General features: G+C 43.6%; 1 protein-coding gene across 1 annotated transcript in view; it reads left to right on the forward strand.

Moving 5' to 3' along the window:
* UXS1 (UDP-glucuronate decarboxylase 1) overlaps positions 1-23,298 on the forward strand; it is a 38,216-nt gene that overhangs the window by 432 nt on the left and 14,486 nt on the right. The window contains exons 2-7 of the mRNA XM_035115065.2: positions 10,032-10,059; positions 12,295-12,343; positions 13,801-13,844; positions 15,148-15,208; positions 19,112-19,292; positions 21,829-21,933. Of these exons, the coding sequence (XP_034970956.1) occupies positions 10,032-10,059; positions 12,295-12,343; positions 13,801-13,844; positions 15,148-15,208; positions 19,112-19,292; positions 21,829-21,933 (468 nt within the window). The remainder of the gene's footprint in view (positions 1-10,031; positions 10,060-12,294; positions 12,344-13,800; positions 13,845-15,147; positions 15,209-19,111; positions 19,293-21,828; positions 21,934-23,298) is intronic.

A 23,298-nucleotide genomic window follows, 5' to 3' on the forward strand; every position in this document is an offset into this window, starting at 1 on the left:
CTTCGGTTTTTCATTTTTGCAAATTGCAGCAGCCGAGGGGTTGCACCAAACGCAGGGAGGGAGGGAGGGAGGAAAGAGAGCGGCGTGGTGGGGAGACATATGTGACATAGCAATTCCGGGAGGGTTTTTTTTTTTTTTTTGCAAAAGGTTCTGGGGGGAGGGAGTCAAGAGTTTCTGGTGGAAGTTTGCAAAAGTCCCCGTCGCTTCTTTGCGTATTTGTTTTTCAGCGGCAGCGGGCAGGAGGGAAACCTCTTGATTGCGCTTTCTGCCCCTTTGGGTGGCTCTTTTTTGGAGGGGGGGGGCGTGTTGTGCAAACTTTTGCAAAGTCTAAAAGCAAAATGCCCCAAACCTCCGACCGTGAACGTGCCTCCAGGTTAGGCCCCAAGTCCGTATTTGAACACTGACCAGAGTGTGCTTTGAGATTTTGTGGTGTGTGTGTTTGCCAGTGGAGGAGAGAAGCTTCTCTGTGTTCTCAGGTGATGGCAGTGCAATACTTAGTCATGTCTACTCAGGAGTAAGCCCTGCTAAATTCAAAAAAACGGTAAGTGGAGTTGGGATCGCAGGCTGAATCAAACAAAAAGATGGTTGTGTGGCCTGTGTTTACGATTAGTATTTACCACAGCTGTGTCTTTTTTCTTTTTTCTCTTTTTGCTGGGAAACCTAATAAAAACATTCTGCTGCTGGTTCTCTGAACTAAACTAATGGCTTGTTCACAGAACCTGTTTCCAGTTTCTAGGCTTATATTCTCTCTCTCTCTCTTCACCTGCCCCCCTTCCCCCCCCTGCCAGAGTTGCATTGTGGCAAATGTCCATCGTACCACCACAAGCAGGGCTTTCCTTTTCACATCCATTATAAGGTATTGGTCAATTTGAGGATATTTTCGGAACCATGCTGGAAACTGAATCCCGCACATAAGGAGGCCAGCTTGTGGGCTTTTTCCACAGGGGTGTGTGTGCGCAAATGCCACAGCAGTAGATCCTGATGTTTTGTACCATTGCAAATGTCGGGTTTGACTGGTAACGAAGTACCTGGCATTGTATGTGCAAAAGAAGGGTCAGATGACCTGTTGGAAGTAAGCACAGTACAGTACAACCTGTAAGCACAGCACAGTGCCAGCCTGTAGAAAAAGTTGGCCATGTTTGTCTCGGCGTCACATAGGCCGAGGAGAACCTTGTATATATGCCATCCTGGCGCCACGGAGGAAGGGCACTATAAAAGTGTAATAAAGAGAAATGGCAATTTTTCACATCCCACCAATTGAAGGGTGTCAGCCTGAAGTAATTAAGTAACAACTTGTACTTTAATTGACCTTGCATGTTTTAGTAATGTGAGGGCTGAAGCAGCGAGGAAGTTGAACATATATCCTGGGAGAACCCTCTTGTCCAGCCTTCCCCAACCAAGTCCCCCCTCAGATGTCGTTGGACTAGAGCTCCCATCATCCCTCACCATTCGCCACAGTGGCTGGGGCTGATGAGAATTATAGTCCAAAATATTGGAGGAACAACAGATTGGAGAAGATGGCTATAACCAGGGCTTTTTTTCCCAGCTGGAACTCAGTTCTGGTACCTCTCAGGTGGGTGCTGTTGTCTTCATAAGAGAACAAGGGAGGCATTCACAGTGGGCACCACTTTTTCTAGGAAGATAGCACAGGATATAACCCACAGGGCTAGATCAGGCAGGTGCCTTTCCCATGGTCTGCTACTGAAGTAGCAGAAGATCACACCTGAGACTTTCTGAATGCAGATCATCTGCTTTCCCACTCAGCTGTAGTTTAATGTAGGCCTTGCTTTAGAGTCTGCACACTTGAGCACTGACATGACTGTTGTTTTTGCTGCGGAAGGAAGGCAAGAGTCCATTTCTGCTTTAGATAACAGTGGTCAAATCCATGAATGTGGTGGCAGTGGAAGGAAGTAGTACAATAAAACACAATATAGCATTTTAAAGCAATAAAAATACAATTAAAAGTCAATATAAATATTTAATTTGATGTGCTGTTTTTTCTTCAACCATTAATCCACAGACACCCTGCGGACCACCTGAATGATGCTTGTGGAATAATGATGGTCCAAACCATGGGCCACAGTTTGGAAACCTATGATTTAGGCCTTTTTGTACATTCAGGCTTACACATTTCAGGGTTGCAATGCAGGCACATCTGATGCACTTGTCTTGCTGTCTATCTTGTTGCACTGATAAGGAGTGAGGAGAAAATCGCCAGAGGTTTCCTGGTGGCTCATAGCAGTTTTCCGCTCTGCTTAAAAGGAGAAACAAACAACAGGCCAGATAGAGCAGTAGGCTAGCTAAGGGCACGCTCTTCCTTGCGCAATGCAATGTCTCCAGGGTTTCCTTATTTAGGGGCATTGTAGTCATTTAATGTAAGGAGAAGCCCTAGGGCTTCAGCTGATTACTTTAACCGGTGAAATAATGCTTACAATCTAAAGTATGTTGTAGACGTCACCTCTTGTCTTGGGTGGTCCAGAATGGCCTAGAAATATTTAAGTAAGTGGATAATAAAAGAAAGTATTTGAATGTGTTTGTTGAAAGTGTGCCTCGGGTTCATTTCAGCTACTTAACTGGCATAGCCTTTTGTGTGTAGTGGAATAAGCTTGTAATCTTCAGCAAGATGTGTTAGTTGTTACAGTTGCTGCACATTTGAAAACTTACTTATCAAACCTTTATTAGGCATTTTGCATTTGAAAACTAGTATTAATAATAGTAATAATAATAATTAAGAATAGAAATGTTTCACAAACTAGTTCACATAAGCAGGAGGATGGTGATGTGGAGGAGGGACTTTTATTTTTTGTCCCTAGTTATGGTACAAACAATATCCACTTGGTGCCTAAGATGCTAATGCTAACTAGTTTTGTGACACAGCTCCCATCCCGCCCGCCACACAAAGTGTTCAATTTTAACAGCGGTTTTTTTGATGGACATTCTATAATTTGTGTAAATTGCTTAGAGCTTGCGGGTGGCTAAGCAGTATGTAAATTCCCAGGAGTAAATATTCCCCATAGCAGTCACAAGAGTTTGCTAGCTAGGCAAAAAGCTGTCAAAAGGCACAAAATATTTCCCCCTCTGATTGCTCAGAAATTGCTACTCGGCAATAAAAGCATTTATTTAACATAAATAATGCAACAAATTTCTCTTGATAGCACAGAATCCGAAAGGCCATTGAAGTGAACTTTTAAGTTCCTCTGGAATGGTAGCAGTCTCAGTAGCTTAACTCGAGGTAGTAAATTATGTGTTACTAAGAGGAGGGGGGCTTGCCGATCAGAAGGTCGACAGTTCGAATCCCTGCGACGGGGTGAGCTCCCGTTGCTCGGTCCCAGCTCCTGCCAACCTAGCAGTTCAAAAGCACATCAAAGTGCAAGTAGATAAATTCCAAGCGGGGAAGGTAAACGGTGTTTCTGTGTGCTGCTCTGGTTCGCCAGAAGCGGCTTCGTCATGCTGGCCTTATGACCAGGAAGCTGTACGCCGGCTCCCTCGGCCAATAACACGAGATGAGCGCCGCAATCCCAGAGTCGGTCACGACTGGACCTAATGGTCAGGGGTCCCTTTACCTTTGCCTTTAAGGGGGGGGAGTGATCATCGCGCTGACTGATGTTCTATATATTGTGTTGTTTTTCTGTGTGGGTTTGCTTTGTGAGGGATTGTCCCCGGAGCAACAAATAAATAAGTATTTTCTGAAAGGGTGATACGTTTTGTTTGTGCTGGTTTTCCTCAGTTTTCTGTAGAAGTCAGATAACACTTAAGTGCAGTAGCTTTTAATAGCCGAGAAGATCGATCCACTTCTGCAGGTCGATGCGCTGGCAGTAGCTGTCTTGATGCTTCCTTGAAAAATGATTAAGTGGTTTTGTGGCAATGGCCTGTCTCCACCCCCTTATTTCAGCATTGTCATTACAGAAGTGTAGTTCTGTGGATGATGCATATTTGCAATATGGTAAAATATCAGCACTGACATACTGAAACAAAAAACTAGGTGCAGTTCATCCAAAACAAAGGCATTATTTAGATTCTAAGGAACATGTACTTGTGGCTGAATGTGTTTCAGAGCCATCAAGATAGCTTTTATACCAGAGCAAGGCTGAGATCCAGGTTCAGAGATGTCCAGTTAATGCGCTACAGTGGGTAAAAAAAGCCTGCCAAGTCAAAGAGACGGGGTGGGATTCAACTAAATGTGTCCCATCAGCTCAAGGATTTCTGCTTGTGGAGTGGGACTTTTGCATTTCTCCTCCCCTTGCATGTCCCCATACCTGCCCAAAATGTGCTCCAGGTGGTTGGAGTGAACCCCTAGAACAGTTTTTTTTGGGGGGGGGGTATGGGTCGGGGAAGAGAGAGAAAATTTTCCGAGGTGCAAGCAGAAATCATTGCACTGACAGACGGATCAGCCAGTGCTAAGGTGGAAGCAACCCAGTGCTAAGGTGGAAGCAACCCAAGTTGTCATCCACTTTTAAGCGAATGCTTGCTTGCTGAACCTTGGAGCATAAAATCAAACTTAATCTTGGCCTTCACGGAAAGTATATCATTTTTTTGACACGTCTGCTCTTAAAGATAGGTGCACCGTGACTTAGTCTGGTGTGGTAAAGGGCCTAAAATTGTAATGTGTCTAATTAACTCTTATGGTTCTATAATTAAATCGCGACAGGAACAATTGGCTCATTGTCCGCTGTAGTTAATGGTAAAAGGCAGCTAATGGATTCGCAAGCAGGGCTTTTAGGGCGGGTTGGTGGCTTTGAAGTTTCTTGAAGTTAATAAAAGAATTGCCTTTCTGTTTATGCAACCCGATAGGGTCTTGTGACTAAATATCAGCTCGATCAGAGTAACTGTTGCCACAGCATTTGTTTGAGCTTTTGTTTCCAGTGTTTTCCGTCAAACAATGCACACCCGTTTTGCCAGAATGGAGCTGCTTGGAACTATGTAACGAGGCAGTTTTTAAAGTAGAAAAATAAATAACTATACTGCTTCCCTCCCACCTCCAATACGTGGTATAGCCATAGCTGCCAAGTTATCCCTTTTTTAAAGGGATTTTCCATTATGCTGAATAGGCTTCCTCGCGAGAAAAGGGAAAACTTGGCAGCTATGGGTATAGCATGTGAAGCAAATTTTTTTACTTAATTTGGGTGCTTCCCTATCTTCCCAGTTATTGCCCATTAGTTTATTCCCTATTGATCACCAGTTTCCTCATTTCAGACTGCTAAATTGCTATGTTGCTCACTAGCTGTCTTCTCTCACCTACATCAGGAGAGTTTCTGGGAGCTGCTGTTGCTTGCATCCAGAAGGTGCGGTGTCCGTTGTAAGGTCCTACTGTTTTGGTGGTCCTGGTGGGACACGTTTAAACATTTTCAGCGTTGCCTATGCTCGATTCTCGCGAGCGCTTGTGCGCGATCTGCTCGCAGGCATGGTGTCGGCTCTCTTTCAGCGGATGTTTTGCATCCTAAAAGGCGAGTGTGGGCAGAGCGCAAGAGGGAATCCTTATCCGGGGTTTTAGTTCATTTCAGTTACGTTCACTATATCTGTGGCACCTTTGAAACGAAGTGCTCACTCACCTTGGCTTGGAGGCTTCTAGCATTAACAGATAAGAAAACCACCTGTCCTTGGCGTCTCTTTCCAAGTCTCTCCAACATGTTCATTTCTCCCCATCTTTGGCAACCACCCTTGCACTGCTTGAGTCTACCACATCCCCTTTGGACAACCATAGACATTTTTGCCGCCGGTTCTTGAGAATGATTAATCCCAAAGTAGACAGCTCACCAGCTTCTGTTGCCTCCCCGCCCCGCCCCCCCCCCGGATCAGTTTAAAAGCTGTTCTACCACCTTTTTCGCTTTAAGCACCCATCAGCCATACAAAATACCATCCTTTTCCGTGTATAAGATAAAAAGTGATGGTTGTCTTATACATGGGTAGTGCATAGGGTGGATGTTTGATTGGTTGCTGCCGTGTCTGTCAGCAGCTTTCGTACGTGTGATTGGTTGCTGCGTCAATGGGTGGTGTTGATTGGCTGACGCTCAAGCAGTTGGGCGGGCAATTGGCAGCTTCTGCCGGCGATGGGACAGACGGGAGGCAGATTTTGTGATGTGTGTGGGTGAGCGATTTTCGGCAATCCCCCCTAAAAAAAAGCTCAACAACCCTGGGTAATCCCCTCCCCCAAAAAAGTTCAACAGCCCTTTGCCATCTCCCCCCATTTTCTTAAATTTGGCTCCCCCAAAATAGGGGGCGTCTTATACTTGGGGGCGTCTTATAGCTGGAAAGTATGACACTTTGATTCTGCGAAGGATGCATATTATTAGGAAGGCATGCTTAAAATCTGGGGCAGGTTTGTTGATATGTTCCCATGGCTCTTGGCAACCCGGCTGGCTAGCAACCAGTCCATTGAGTGTGTCTTGTGTAGTGAATGGGCCTTGGAAGTGTGTGCACATGCCCTTAAGGCAAATTAAGGTGATTGAATAAATGCTTTGTGGTGTGTGAGTGTTTGTGTTCTGTGTGCTCCTCAGGGCAACATGCAACAATTTAAATTACAAGGCCATAGAGTATACTAAAATGCACACACACACTGTTCACATAAGCTTAACCGGAAACCAAAGAATTTGAATGTTTACTGTGCCTGGATTCAGGATATATTAAAGAGAAGGTTGGAATTATTGCTTTGTTTCGCACATAATGGTCAGCTTGTTAATTTTATAAAGCCATCGTCGATATAACAAAATTTCACTTTACTGAAGATGTTTCTTTCTGTTTTCTCCCATATTTTCTTAATAGTTTTAAAGTAATTAAGTGTTTCTGGGTGCTCTTACTGTGATCAGTAGCTTAAAATAACAATCGATTTTTTAAAAAATACAATAACACTAATTACAGTGCATTTGATACTATTTTCTCTGTAGACAAATAAGGAGGAGCTAGCATTCTGTTTTCAGTTGCCTTCACAGCCAGGAAGTGTTTGGAAGGTTGCTTGTATTTCTTGTATATCTTTAACCCACTCACCCATAGGGGAACTTAATAATAAATCATGACGCAGTGAAATATGTCACGTGCTGTTATTCATCTAAGGTTGTATTTACCTAATTTTGAGACCTGCTAAGGAACAGATGGTTGTTATTCTGTCCTGATATGTAAAACCAGAGAATTCAAAGAAGGCAAACTCTTCCCCCCCCCCAATGACTGTATATCTGACTCTGTCTATGGGACACAGATGACGTTGTGGTCTAAACCACTGAGCCTCTTGGGCTTGCCGATCAGAAGGTTGGTGGTTCGAATCCCTGCGACAGAGTGAGCTCCCGTTGCTCTGTCCCAGCTTCTGCCAACCTAGCAGTTTGAAAAGCATGCCAGTGCAAGTAGATAAATAGGTATCACTGCGGCGGGAAGGTAAACGGTGTTTCTGTGTGCTCTGGTTTCCATCACGGTGTTCCGTTGCGACAGAAGCGTTAAGGTTAAGTCATGTTGGCCACGTGACCCGGAAAGCTGTCTGAGCACCGCAACCCCATAGTCGCCTTTGACTGGACTTAACCGTCCAGGGGTCCTTTACCTTTACCTTTTTTTTGCTCTGTGTCTTCATGTCTACGTTCTGCACTCATGTCTCTGCATGCACAAGAGAGAATGTGGGGTAGCTGCTCCCTCTTCTGTTTTGGGCATGCTCTGTCACCACCAGGAGCTGGGTTCTTGGGAAGCGTTGCCCAACAGCGAACATGGCCGTCAGCCGGAGAAAGGAGTTGGCCACTCTTAACTATATGTAGAATATTTCCACATGAAACGAGAAAGCACACAAGGAACAAGACAAATGCTTCATAAACATCCATTCATTCCTCACAAAGAGAAATTGTCCCCCTGCCCTCAGTCACCGTTGATGGTCAAAATTTCAGTACAGTACTGGCTAAAATAGGCAAGAAGAAAGGCTGATTGCCGAAGAATTGATGCTTTTGAATTATGGTGCTGGAGGAGACTCTTGAGAGTCCCATGGACTGCAAGAAGATCAAACCTATCCATCCTGAAGGAAATCAGCCCTGAGTGCTCACTGGAAGGACAGGTCCTGAAGCTGAGGCTCCAATACTTTGGCCACCATGAGAAAAGAAGACTCCCTGGAAAAGACCCTGATGTTGGGAAAGATGGAGAGCACAAGGAGAAGGGGATGAGATGGTTGGACAGTGTTCTCGAAGCTACGAACATGAGTTTGACCAAACTGTGGGAGGCAGTGGAAGACAGGAGTGCCTGGCGTGCTCTGGTCCATGGGGTCACGAAGAGTCGGACACGACTAAACGACTGAACAACAACAATAAAATAGGCACAGCCCAGATGCGAAAATGAGACCCAGGCCCAGCTCTCAGGTTTTGTAAACTGAAGAGACAATCTGCACAAGGGAGGTGCAGAGGGGGGGAATACACAGAGAAGAGAAATGTGTTTGACAATGCCAGAATAAATTAGGGAATTGTAAGCAGGCATTTATATCTATCTGACGTTCTTCCTTGACTACAATGGTATGAGTTCTAGGGGGTGAAAGTGGCTTTGGTCTTCTGGCCAGCAGCAGAAGCCGAAGTTGCTTCACACTTTGAAATTCTTGGAGCAGCAGGGGTTCTTTGTGGACAAGGAACCCAATGTGGGGGGGGGCCAGGCTGGCATTTTTTTAAATACCTCTTGAGTTCTTCCTCCCAGGGGTCCTTGTTCTTCTGGACTAGGAGCAGGGGACACCAGGCGGTAAGGATTGAATGTGCCCCCCCCCCACTCTCTTCACTGGCTCTGCTTTGCCCCTCAAGCATTTCTGCCAGGTTGGAATGCGTCCTTGAACTGCCACAATGCCTCTTTCTTGCCAGGTTGGATGAGGAGAGAGATTTGTGTCAGTGTGTATGGAAGCTAGCTTACTGTGCAGAGTTACATCCATTGCTCTGCCTGCTCTTGTCTCTCTGCCCACCCCCCACGGCATGTGACCCATAGAAGGTTGCCCCTCTCATAGAATTGTAGAGTGGGAAGGGACCCCAAGGCTCATCTAGTCCAGCCCCCTGCAATGCAGGAAGCTTTTGCCCAATGTGGGGCTCAAACCCACAATGCTGAGCTCAATGGTCTTCATGGCTCCCCTTTCAAACATGATGTGTGCTCAGGGGGGCATATGATGCGGGAAAGTGGTAAAATGAAGGGCCACTTAGTTTGCTATAAGATTTCTATGCATATGGTAAAGGTAAAGGGACCCCTGACCATTAGGTCCAGTCATGACCGGCTCTCTGGGGTTGCGGCGATCTTCTCACGTTATTGGACAAGGGAGCTGGCGTACAGCTTCCAGGTCATGTGACCAGCATGACAAAGCCGCTTCTGGCGAACCAGAGCAGCACACGGAAACGCCGTCTACCTTCCCACTGTAGTGGCACCTATTTATCCGCTTGCACTTTGACATGCTTTTGAACTGCTAGGTTGGCAGGAGCAGGGACCGAGCAACGGGAGCTCACCCTGTTGCGGGGATTCGAACCGCTGACCTTCTGATCAGCAAGCCCTCGGCTCAGTGGTTTAACCCACAGCGCTACCCGCGTCCCATGCATATGGTACTTCTGTAAATAAAATAACTTGTAACCTGGTGGTATCTAGTCATATCTGATGGCATTTTTCTTGTGTCTCCCCCGCACCCCGGCCTGTGGGAAGCTTCACAGAACAGTCTAGTATGATTGTCGTATGTGATGACAATATACGTGTTGTACGTTATTTCCTACTTGGAAACCTTCTGTGAAGTAATCTGTATGCGAAAGAGAAGTATATTAAGCACATCCAGATTTGGGCTGCCTGAAGCTTGTTGCAGCTTCAAATGCTGAATGTTTTCCTGACTGTGACAATTAACATTCAGTACTTTGGGAGGGCTAATTACTTTTGGGATATTTCAGCATCCCAATAGTCCTATAATCATTTGATATATACAGTATGACTTGTTTTCTGGAATACCTGCTCTTACCCTAATGAAGCTCACCTCGTTAATACTGTACCTGAAATGAATGTCTTCTGAATTGATTTAAACTATTTTCAAGCAACACTAATTCATTCTTCTTTTTCTTTTCCCACAGCTGTATGGGGAAATGTACTCAACATGAGGTAATAATGAGTGCTTCTTTTTCCCCCCTTTTGTATGTCTGTGAGGATGCGAAGTAGAATTATTTTTTCTGTCAGAACAACAAAAAGTATCTTTTTCTCCAGCCTTTCTTTCCTTCTTCCATGGAATGGAAGGTAACAGGAAACATTCAGTTTCTCTGATTAAAAATGTTGTTGTCACCCACAAATTTTTGGCACGAGAAGAAAAAAAGTGGCAGTTGAAAATGAGTAGACCTATCCACAAGTGTGGGACAAGGCCCTATAACTGTTCTATTCCCCCCCTTTACTATCTCTTCCCATTTCTCCTTCCTGGGGTGCAAACTCAGGAACAACAGTGGTAGATTTGTTATTAGTGAAGGCATTGCATGCGTCCTTACAGGAGCAATTTTTATGCTGGAGATAATAATATACGAGTGGCGTGCTGCTGGTTTGAAAGGATCATACCTCTTTGAGCAATATCTCTGTTGGGATTAGCCATGCAAATGTCCTTCAGAAGTTTATCAGAGTGGGGAAGAGATTGTCACTGTCGTCTTTGCAAAAACTATGGGCCGTATCTAATGTTAACCATTCCATTCACTCTATAGACTTCTTGCTTGTGTAATGGAACTTCTTTCTCTTCTCCCTTTGCACCCTCAAAAATCTGCTCTGGATTGTCTGGAGCAGAATTTGTGGGAGTGCAGGAAGAGGAGAGGGGAGAATACATCCTGCCTGTTTGCACAGTGTTAGATACAATTCTATATCCTTGACTCCCTCTGCCCCAATTCTTTTGTGTGTGCTTTGCAGTCAGTGTTCCAAAAACCTTTATCAAGTATTACGAGATTGCATTCAGCAGAACTGTGTTTCCGAAAAGAACTGTATGCTCCTTCCAAAGAAAGAAAGAAAACGGCCACTTCTGCTTCCCGTTGTAAGTGGAGAGTCAGATTGAATTACAGTGGTACCTCGCTAGACGAATGCCCTGCTAGACGAATTTTTCGCTAGATGAGTGGGTTTTGCGATCGGAGGTTGCCTCGCAAGACGGAATTCATTTTGTGAAAAATTGATCTAGCGAATTGCAGTTTCCCATAGGAATGCATTGAAATTCAATTAATGCAGTCGGACACGACTAAACAACAACAACAATGGGCATTTTTTAAAAAAAAATTCAATGCATTCCTATGGGATTCGCAAGACGAATCGACTCACAGAACGAATTAAATTCGTCTTGCGAGGCACCACTGTACTCCATTGGTGAAAATAAACATTTACTGGTGCTAATCCTTGGCTGAAAGTGAGCTGGGTTCTTTGCTGTAGAAAATCCATTTAACTGTGTGGGTTTCATAGTCTCTGATTGTGTTATCAGCACTTGAAACCCATAAGATTAAACATGTTCATCTGGGGACGTATGTGGTTTCACCCAGTGAACCTTTTTCACAAATGACTCTTAAGGTAACAAAACAGTTCTAACTCTGGAGTAGCTAACCTCTGGCCCTTCAGAAGTTGCTGGACTCTTGACACCCAATATCCCCTGTCAGCACAGCCAGCTGGGGATGATGCGGGTTGCAGACAACCACTGAGAGCCATAGCTTAATCACTCCTGGTTTTAACTCTCTTACTCCAGAACAAGGGCATATAGCCACAGGTTTCTGGTGTATGAAAGGGCACAGGATTGACTTGTAACTTTCAGGGGCTTCCCACACTTTTTATAGAGTGTCATATCTGGGATAGCATTTATGCAAAGGTGTGCATGACCCAAGCTTCAGATCACGCATGGCATTCTATGTGCCAGGAGCTGGGTCTGCGCGAACCCAGGAGTTTTTCTTTGTGTACATCCTACATGCTATGCAGCCGTGTCAATATGTTTCCCCAAACTTGGGTCTCCCAACTGTTCTTGGACTACAACTGCCATCATCCCTGGCTAGCGGGACTGGTGGTCAGGGATGATGGGAGTTGGAGTCCAACGATCCCCCATCTCTACAGTAAGTCTGCAACTTAAACTCATTTAACTTGTGCGCATTCAGTTTTATGTGCTTAGCATTGTTTTTTAAACAAAATTTAAAAGGGGGGCGGGCCTCTTGGGCCGGGAGACTTTAGCAATCCCACCCACCATTGCACCCAATGACTATGCCCAATTTTGGCTTTAGGTGCAATTCCCGTAAAGTCACACTCATGTAAATTGAGGGCTTACTCTATCTAGCTGAACTTCTGTTGCTGGATCCTTGGCCATTTTTAATGTTTTCCTTATGGTTTTCTGCCCAACAGGTCTATCCAGGATAATAGTGATCAGAAAGTAGAAATTAAGATTGAAGAGGTCAGTATGCTGGATATCCAGTATTATAATTCTTGCTATCCCCACAGTCCGCATTTTGCAGGCTTCCACTGTTTTCCTTTCGTTGTCTGCCTTCTTTCCTTTCAATTCTGTCCCCTCGATGGAGCTGCCACTTTTATTTTCCTTCTCTTCAAATGTTGCCAAAGTTCACAATCATTCAGCTCCACGCCAGTGTGTTGCTTTGTAGAGGTCTTCCTTTAACAGTCATACTTTGAGATCCTACTTGTTAGTTGTAAATAATAATATATATAAAACAATTTCTGTTTGCCCCCTCCTCCCCCCATATCCTCAGTTTTTGTGAGTGGGTAGTAACGCATTCATCAGTCTTTGTAAAATAAATAAACACAGTAATAATGCAACCAATATAATGCAGCCTCGGCTTCTCTTCGCACACCAAACGTCTGCTCCCAGTGTATGTCAGGATTGAAATGGGTCATGGGAGTGAAATGCTGATTTCCTGTTGGCCTTCTTTATCTTAGTTTCGGTCGTGCTAATATGTAGCAGACTGCAGCACCCACCCCTCAATTCTTTATGGCTGTGTCATCTTGTACAGCTAATCTAAACCATGGCTTAATGTAACAATGGAGGAATGGTTGTTAAAATTAATGGACTTAGCTGAGATGGCGAAATCGACGTGTTTAATCAGGGGAAAGTCAGTGTTAACATTTACTAAAGATTGGTTTTAAATTATTGTTGGAAGCCGCCCAGAGTGGCTGGGGAAACCCAGCCGGATGGGCAGGATACAAATAATAAATTATTATTATTATTATTATTATTATTATTATTATTATTATTATTACCACCTCACCTGCTTGTGCTGGTCTATAAAGATTTGATTATGAGTAAAGATTGGAAACCTCTCATAGACTTTTGTGTGGAAAAAAGGAAATAATGACACTTGGATTTGGGGATAGAAGATAAAGTTAGTTCATAGAAAGTGGTTTTGTTGGGTGTTAATATTGGAGTGGATGAAGTGAATATTGTTTATATATAGCAGACAGATGAAGAATCAGAAGTTCTTCAGTTTCCAAACTTTGTCTTTTCTGTTTTCTCCTAAGCAATTTTATATCTCTTTCTTGTTATCTCTCTTCCTTCTTTTTTCTTTTTCACTACGTCTTTATCTTATTCTGACTAATTTTGGATAAGAAATATATTTGATATTAAGTTTTGTATTTTTCTCTATGAACACTTTTATTTTAATTAACCAACTATGGCTTAATGTGAAAGTTCTGGTTCCCAAGGAGGAGATAGCATCTGCTCTGCTTTTCCCTTGTGCTTTAGCTCAGTGTGGTGGCTAAGCCAGAGTTTGGCGTAGGATCGCAATTAAAGCTCTCTCTCATCTTTTAACTATGACCTGTAGTTTAAGAACAAATCTTGATTTGTTGTTCTTGCGGGGAAATATATTGATGTAAGGTGTTAACTGTCGCTTTTGCCTTTAGGTTGTCGCGCCTTTAAGAGAGAAGATCCGAGAACTGGAGAAAAGGTACCTTCAAAAGCCATGGCGACTGAAATGTCTTCAGATAGGGCACTGGAGACACAATGAAACCTTGCTTGACCCCACAGCACAGCTGCAGTGGAGCAGACCACAGCTCACTTAATGCAACTCTTTGGAAATAGTTTTGCAGGTAGTGACAGATCAAGGAGAATTAACTGGGACACAGTCCCCTCTCCTAGTGTCAGAGCAACCAAAGCTGTGTCGGTGCTGAAGCCAGGTTGAAATGAATGAATGCAAACTTAAAGTGTGACTGCGGTTGTATGGCTACAATCTTCTCGAGTACCTTTCCCAAATAAAGGATATGTTAGTGATTAAGAGGTAGCTGCTTAAATCCTCAACAGTCTAGGGAGTTTAGAACTGTCACCACATCCCCCCCCCCCACTTCACTGCATGTTTATATTTATAGTAGCCCAAAATAGAATGTACTATTGCAGACTTGGTGGTACATCTGGCATCCAACACTGTGTACCAATGAAGCATTTTGTATTCCTGTTTTCATCCAGGAAGATAAGTGAGAGAAGCTGCAGATCAGTTCACAGTATAAACAAAGAACTCGTGCTTTATGCCACAACATTTGATATTAGTGACTTCTAAGGAGGCTATAAGGGATGCGGGTGGCGCTGTGGTCTAAACCACAGAGCCTAGGGCTTGCCGATCAGAAGGTCAGCGGTTCAAATCCCCGTGCTGGGGTGAGCTCCCGTTGCTTGGTCCCTGCTACTGCCAACCTAGAAGTTCGAAAGCATGTCAAGTGCAAGTAGATAAATAGGTACCGCTCCGGTGGCAAGGTAAACTGCATTTCTGTGTGCTGCTCTGGTTCGCCAGAATAGTCATGCTGGCCACATGACCTTGAAACTGTCTGTGGACAAACGCCGGCTCCCTCAGCCTATAGAGTCGTCTAGGGGTACTTTTACTTTTACCTTTTAAATAGGCTATAATGTTTGATCACCTAAGTCTAATGTTGGATACAACTCAGTATAGTAGCACCTCGGGTAACGTAAACTTCAGTTTGCAAAAGCAGCAAACCTGGAAGTATTTCACCACATGTGCATGCATAGAAGCAGTCTACCACTTCCCCTCGGGTTGCAAAAACCTCGGGATCCGACCAGACCTCCAGAACAGATCCCGTTCATGTACTAATTCATATGTATTGGCTTCCAGGAGTTAATGGTCTGTGATTCTCTTATGTAATGTTTACTGGGTATCGTAGGATAAGCACATGTGCCAGTGATAAGTCTGCCAGCTTCAATAAGGTTTAAAATTTCTCATTCTTTCATTTTGAAATGTTTCATAGTTTTACTCAGAAGTACCCGCCAGTGAAGTTCCTATCCGAAAAGGATCGTAAAAGAATTTTGGTAAGTTGGCAACTTGCTCAGAACTAATCAGTGATCTAAATTTCTGCATAGGTTTAATAAGAAGAAACGACAAGGTGGCCGATCTCTTTGTGGCATGGCACAGATTGAAAAGAAAATTCATTGTACTTAGCTTTTTGGCTCCCGAACACTACAAAGCCAGAAGTGACTGTTCTGGTTTGCGAACTATTTTTGGAAGCCGAACGTCCGACAGGGCTTCCGATTGGCTGCAGGAGCTTACTGCATTCAATCAGAAGCCGTGCTTTGGTTTCCGAACATTTTGGAAGTCACATGGACTTCCGGAACGGATTCCAAGGTACGACTGTACATGTCTGTTTGCGTGTATATAGTCTTTATACACACTACCTGCACATTCTTAGAAATAGCCACATGTGCATATCTCACATGGCAAACTGCTACCACATGATGAAATTATTTTCTACATATAATATAATAGTGATGGTGATGTAGTTTTCATTAAAGGTGAAATTGAGCAGCTGATATCGGTAGAATTGCTCCGTGTCAAACATCTAGAAAGCCTTTTGAAAAGTGAGCCAAATGAACAGCTGACACCAGTAGAAGAACGTTGGCTGTCTTGAATCTCTAAATCAGGGTTTCCCAAACTTGGGTCTCCAGCTGTTTTTGGACTACAACTCCCATCATCCCTGGCTAGCAGGACCAGACGATGGGAATTGTAGTCCAGAAACATCTGGAGGGCCAAGTTTGGGAAACCCTGCACTAATGTGTAGGAGCTGCAGACTGTAAATGCAGGCCTAAAATATTCCTAGTAATTAAATGACATGGAAACTAATTGACTCTTAGCTAAGAGCAGTGTGTTGGTCCATGAACTTTCCATTAAAGCTGTGAATCAGAAATTCTGTTGATGTTACTGTGAGCACAGCATTGGGCTCTGATTAAAGATTTGGTGGTCCTATGTCCTTTTGATAAGCATCCTGTTGTTTGATAGAACTGGAGCTTTGTAGTTTTGGTGGAGTAAACATATACGTAGCAACCCAGGATTTTTGTGAGGCTTTAAGAACGCTTTGACACCCTGATTAAAAACCCATTTACTTACACGAAGACCCATTGATGTCACCTCTCCCGAATGTGCCTGTGTTCAGCCTTTAAATGCAGTCTTGGGGAAAGTGCAGGACTGTAAAAACTATGTGATGTTGCTCAAGCTAAGAGGGTCTGATCTTAACCAGTGAGTGTTTGATGTGAGACAGCCGGGGAGCCATATGTACTGTATGCAAAACTGAAGAAGAGGAAGGTAACCCCAGAAGGTTATTTTTATCAGGATGAAGATGCATATCACACAGTTGCCTAGATTTCCTGAATGACTGTGCTAACCTTGAACAGGTTGTGTCAGTCAGAATGAATAACTTGTGCAGTACGTGTTCATCAGGAATGGTTTTTCAGGAGGTGCGGGGAAGTAGAAAACAGGATTCTGACGAAATCAAGAGCCCTTCTACTCATACAAGCAAACACTTGGGATGCAATCCAATTGCTGTGGTGTTGTACAAGAAGGACACTTTCTTTTCACGAAGATCACGTCTATGGATGGGAAGAACCACATTGTCAAGTAATTCAGTCAGTTGACTACTATTTGTAGCCTCTGGTCTGGTATTGAGTGCAAATCTCTTGGGTTCTGATCAGCAGCTGGCCATTGTGAAGAAGCATTTCCTTCCTCCAGCCTGATCCAGGAAACTTTCACTCTGACCCAGCAAAGCTGCTCTTAATTTACTGGGAAGGGTGTAGTGCAGGCTTCCTCAACCTCGGCCCTCCAGATGTTTTTGGCCTACAGCTCCCATGATCCCTAGCTAGCAGGACCAGTGGTCAGGGGTGCTGGGAATTGTAGTCTCAAAACATCTGGAGGGCCGAGGTTGAGGAAGCCTGGTGTAGTGGTTTCCTCACAACACTTCTAGAATGGTTGGGCTTCCTGATTTGGCTTTGAATGCTAATTCATGAATGATCCTAGTGATGAGGTCAGTCGGAGGCGGGTTCTTCCTTGAACACCACCCCAGCAATGCATGTGTAAAGGAACGTAGGTAGGACCAACCCCAGAATATGTTTCTCGGACACTTTCGGGTATTGCTTCCTTTATGGCTGCCATAATTTGCAAAGTGATACATGGATTGAACTATAACCCAGGCAATATTGTGAATGTAAAACCCAACCTTCTGAGAATGTTGGTTAGCTTAAAAGTGGCTGAAAGATTTCTCAGTCTTTTATTAGATGGCTGGAGATGTATAGAGTCTCTTGCACACAACTCTCTTACTGATGGCATTGTTGTCAGACATTTGAATCAAATAAGGGGAAAGTTAGATTTTAAATTGCTTGGCCTGTGAGGCAAATTAAAAAAAGTTCTTGGTGTGTGTTTAAAAATATATGAATTCAGCAAATTTAATTCCCCTATTATGAAGTAAGGATCACCTTTGCAAATATATTAATTAACAAACAAATAGCCAAGTTAGTGCGGCGTTGGGAATCATCACACCTTTTCGGTAGCTGTAAGAGTCTTCCACTGTTAATTGTTCAAAGCGTTAGTAATCACTTGTAATCTCACAGCTGCTATTTGGATTGCCTTAGCAGAGTACTGAAATTGGCTGTTATGTAATTGACCCTTACGAAGTTGCCACATCAGACTGAAGCTCATTTGTTTTCTTCAGCGGTTCAGTAGTGCTCGGTTATTTTCCTCACCCTTTGGAATGTTGTGTGAATTGAGTGAACTTTTAAGTGGCACCAGCTATGGACCGGGTGACCTATAGTTCAGTCTCGTTGTCTGTGCACTAAGTTGATGAGAGACACTTGCAGGAAAGACCGCAGCGCAGGGTAAATAAGCATTTGCTTAAAAATGCATAACTTTCTTCTGGATGCATTATCTTTCTCAAGGTCCTAACCCGCATTGTGAAAATGAGGGTGTAGCCATGTTAAATTTATTGGCATTTTCCATAGATTTGCCCAAGTCGTGCTTCAGTCTGGTGATAACTGTGTCTGTGAAAATGTCCCTACCTCTATGAGAAAGCTAGGCTGTCAGAAAGATGTCCAGATCAACACTTTTCTCCCTTGATATCTCTCCAGATATATGAAAGTTTTCCACCTGCAGAGAGAAGGTGTGGTTGTTGTTTTTTAAAAAAATATGGGAGTAAGTCAAATAGGCAATCCCATCATCACAACCACCTTCAGTCAGACTTCCATTGCTATTTCTGGACATCTGCACCTGCCCTCTGAGTTAATCCACACCAGGAGTAGCCAGCCTGGTGCCATGCAAATGTTGATGAACCGCAACTCCCATCATCCCTAACCAATGACTTTGCTGACTGCGACTGATGAGAACTGTAGTTCATCTGGAGGGGAACCACATCAATTATACCTGGTCCAGACAGATCTAATTTAAGTAGAATGGGATGCAACAAACAACAATGCATTGCAGGAATGCTTGCTGTTTTCTCATCCATTCCTGGAGGGATGGGATTGTGAAAAGAAGCATGCATTTTGCATGATGGTCCTTGGTGAAAATCCTGTGTGGATCTTCCCTAGTTTTCCTTGTATTCTGGTGAATTTAGGGTGGCGTGGGATAAACCTCTAATTCCTTGAGTTTGGAACATGCTATTTTACCGAACAGGGGGCATCAAACTTAACTTTTGACCTCCCAGGAAGAACTTTGAGTCTCACAAATTCTGTGGTTGCATGAAGTGAGGAGGGAGATGTATCTATTACTACTCTGAAGCTTAATTTAAAACAAAATGGAGTTGTTTTCCCTTCCCCATCCCCTATCAAGATGTAAAAACAAAAAACAACACTCTGAAAGCTGCTGTTGATTTCATTTCATGTTTGTGGACTTTTTGTCTGGTGTTTTCCTTTTAAAAGAGAAGAAACATTTATATGCAAACTGTCCTAATGCAGATAACTGGAGGAGCAGGGTTTGTGGGTTCTCATCTTACTGACAAACTAATGATGGATGGCCATGAAGTTACAGTTGTGGACAACTTCTTTACGGGCAGGAAAAGAAATGTGGAGCACTGGATTGGCCACGAGAACTTTGAACTGATTAATCATGATGTCGTAGAGCCCCTCTACATTGAAGGTGAGTCCCTGCCGAGAGGACACGAGCTGGCTTGCTTCACGCATGAACATTAGGGACCTGTTTCTGTCATCTCATAAACGGACACCTCTGTGTGGCTGGCAAATTCTGCCAGTTTCCTAAAGTCCACATGCAATTGCTTCTGGGAGCATGGAAAGTACCACTGCCCTCACGGGAATTGGGCAGCTGAAGATACCATATCCACAAAGTTAGCCGAGAGGGGAGGACCCACGATGTTTGCGCAAGGGCTTCTGCTTCTGCCACAGAACTCCCCTCTCCTTTCCCCATGTGACTCCCGCAGCCCCCCACCCCACCCTCAATCTGATTGGGGGATTGTGAGGAATTCCTGTATTAGATTTGGACGACACGGGGAGGAGACGGAGGGGAAGTTTAATTTACCTGCATCTTGACATCACAAGTACATAATACTGTAGTTCCTCAGTGAAGGCAGTGAAATCACACTGGAATAAAATTGCTTGGGGATGTACTTGAGTTCTCAGATCTGCTTATTACAATGCAAGTGGGCTTAGGAAACATGAAAACAGGTTCCGATTCTGTAACATCCTCATGGTCAAGCAATTATAGAGGTTGAGCTGTTTAATTCTCTGCTGCCTCCCCTTCCCTTTTAACTCTTCACCCATGCTGTTTTCACACTATGACAATATGGGTGAAATTTAAAAACAAAACAAAAAACTGTGCCCATAATACTAAGCTAAGCCATTACTTTGTGTGAATGACTTAATCTGTGGGCTCCTGGTGAAAAGATCACAACTGCTAACCTCCTTCTCTAGACCTGTTGCTGTGAGCCAAGCCATGGTTTGGCTTAGCATTATGTCTGAATCCATGCTTGTGGCTTATTTGCCCCAGGCAAACTATGAGTAGTAACCCGGCTTGTGAATTTTCTCAACTGAACTAAACCATGAGCCTCGGTTCTGACATAACACTAAGCCAAAACATGGCTGCGTTCACAGCTGTGCAGTAACTAACATCAGGAGTGGAAGAGAAGAGAAGCACGCCCAATCTTTTCACTGGAAAGCCCACACATTTGATTGTTCATGCTGTAAGCTTTGGTTTGGCTCAGTGGTACATACAAACCAGAATGTGAGCATTGGAATAATGCCATATATCTTGCCTTTTGAGGTTACACATGCCACAGGCATGTTTTGCCTCCTTGCCCTCACGGTACAGGTACTACAAATACACGGTGCAAATATACTGTATTTGCAGATATTGTCAAGTTGAGCGAAAAATACATGAGATAAGTACTTTTTAGAAGCTGGAGTTATTTCACTAGGACTACAGAACTTCATGAATCTTTATCTAAATGTACAGGAGGCACACACTGTCTTGAGAAGCGGGGGGGGGGGCATTTGCCATGTTTGCAAGACTATAATATAAATGGGGGTTAATAAGATTCTCCACCTATCCCAGACTCCAGTTTAATTAGATCCCCTAACGACTTTGTTTCTGGATCATGAGGGTGTAGCTGTGCAGTTGGAATTTGCTAATGGTCTGCAACACCTCCCTCGTACAATCAAATGCTTTTGGTTAAATAATACCAGTGGGACGTTATTAAACCGGCAGCCTGTTTTTAGCACGCAATTTCAGCCTTAGCTGGGTATGAATTATATAGTTTCTTTTTGTTGGGTATAATGAAAGGCAATTCCGGTGTGACTCTCTCTCAACAAGAAGATACTTCACAGTTCAAAGTGTTCGCTGTGTGTCTGTGACAAGGGGAAAAAAACACAGAATGCGGAAATCACACAAGCCTGTTTAAACAGCACCCTTAGAACTAGCTAGCCAAACACTTTAAACAAAGATTTCTCTGTAAAATTGTTTTGAAAGTCAGCTTTCATCCCAAAAGGTTAAAAAGAAACCAGCGATAACCCACAAGGATTAAGTTAGTACTAGAAAAGTTTTTCAATCATCTTTGCATCGCTTCAGTATAATTGGGTGAGAATTTGTCTGGGGGAACAATTCAAACCTAAATCATTTGTATGTGAAATGGGATTTGGAAGAAATATTTATTTGGTTGTACATTCTGAATAGAGTGGTGTTTTTCTCCTCTTAAACTAAAAAAAAAATGATATAAGTTTATATTCTCACCACTTTTATACCATCTTCCTAGTTCTACACCCATAGGAACAAGAGAAATGTATCATACAGTAGTTCCTGGTTCTCTTATGGAGAGGAGCCAAAGAACATCTTCCTCCTTTCCCCCTTTTAATGCAGCCTTCCAGCCATGCCTTTGTCTTGCTTCGCTTGTGAGTAGACCCTTGCAAGTAGGCTCTTGCTCATGAGAGTTAGAAGAAGTGATTGTATCCAAATCTGGGCTGCTATTCACTCTTGGACTCTTGCCTTCCATTTTCTTCTGTCAATTCAATTCTCTCATTGGCTCTGTTCCCACATCCGAGAGATCTGGCATGGTGGAAGTGTCCCTGAGTACCTACAACTCCTTCCCACTTTTTTAATCTCCTAACTGAGTTGGTGTAAAATAAACGCTCTTCTCTTCTTCTTCTTTTTTGTCATTGTTTCACAGTGGACCAAATTTACCACCTGGCCTCTCCAGCCTCCCCTCCAAATTACATGTATAATCCCATCAAGACGCTAAAGACCAACACCATAGGGACGCTGAACATGTTGGGTGAGTCAGTGAGTGGATTATGTGAAATAAGCAGCTTGACGTTCATTGAAATGGTACTGTGCATCGCTACTGACTTTTACTGGAGAAAGGCGCAGCATCCTGATTCCAGATGTTTGCACCTGTATGTCTGTTTGTAAATGACTTAAATATTCTTTAGAAACACCCAGCAGGGCATTCATTTTTTGTTTCAAGTTGGTATCCCTACGTGAAGCTAAGTACTTGCATGCCAAAACAGCAAGCCTTAGGGCAGGGGTGAGGAACCTGTGACCATCTGGGGTTTGTTGGGCTCCAGTTCCCATCTACCTTAGCCATCATGGCCAGGGATGATGGGATTTGTAGTACAGGCGTCATGACCAATGGCAGGGATAATGGGATTTGTAGTCCAGCAGTATCTGGCTCTACAGAGTTTTCTTGCCCCTAATTTTAAGGGAAGTCAAACAGTATATTTTTGCCATGCTTCAGTCCCAGGGTAGCCACTTGCATGAACAAGTGTGATGGGGTGAACCAGGGATATGCCCAGTGATGCAGACTGATGGCATTACAAAGAAGATATTCTTGGCACTTGAGGATAGTGCAGGATATTTGCCACAAATAACTTCCTATACCATCTCAAGTCACTTTTCATGCCATTCAGCGAGTTCTAAGAGTTGGCCAAAGATGTATTCTCTTGACTTCCTTTTACAGAAATTTGGGGTACTTGGGAGTATCCTTACCTTATTATATAGACGCATTAACTGTTTTGGATACTTGTAGTCTTATACCAAGTAGCAGGGAATTTCTTGAAGCATTCAGAAAACCCTTAACTATGCTTTCATCCCTGCTGTGCTAGGCTTCCAAATGGGCAGGATGAGAGTAAGCATTTTTGGATATTTTATTTTGCATTTCTGTCCCATCTTTTGTTCCATGGAGCTCAAGGTGTGGGATATATGGCTCTCCCATTCCCCGTTAATCCCCGCAACAACCCTGTGAGGTAGGTTAGCCTGACAGAGGCATGGATTGATCCCCAAAAGCCACATGTTAAATCTCTCTTAGCAAAAACAGCAACGATGGCACCCATTGAGAAGAGCTCTCGCTAAAGCTTGTGCTGCAATAATGAACCCTTACGGTGCCACAAGGCTCTCCACATCAGTTCTGCAGAATCACAGGAGGTCTGAACTGCTGGAGTAATGCAGAGCCACTTTAAAGGATAGTTTTTAAAGGGGTTTTTTGTGGATGAGAAGTTACATTTCGGTCTGAAAGCTTTTACAAAAAAGCCTGCTACTGAACAGAATGTGGAACTCCTGGTTGCTTAGCCCCCTTTGGTCAAAATTAAATGAAGATAAGCATGAGTCCGTTCGTTTTGACTAATGTTCACCCTCTTTTTTT

This window comes from Zootoca vivipara, chromosome 4, assembly GCF_963506605.1.
Source record: "Zootoca vivipara chromosome 4, rZooViv1.1, whole genome shotgun sequence".
Lineage (NCBI taxonomy): Eukaryota > Metazoa > Chordata > Lepidosauria > Squamata > Lacertidae > Zootoca > Zootoca vivipara.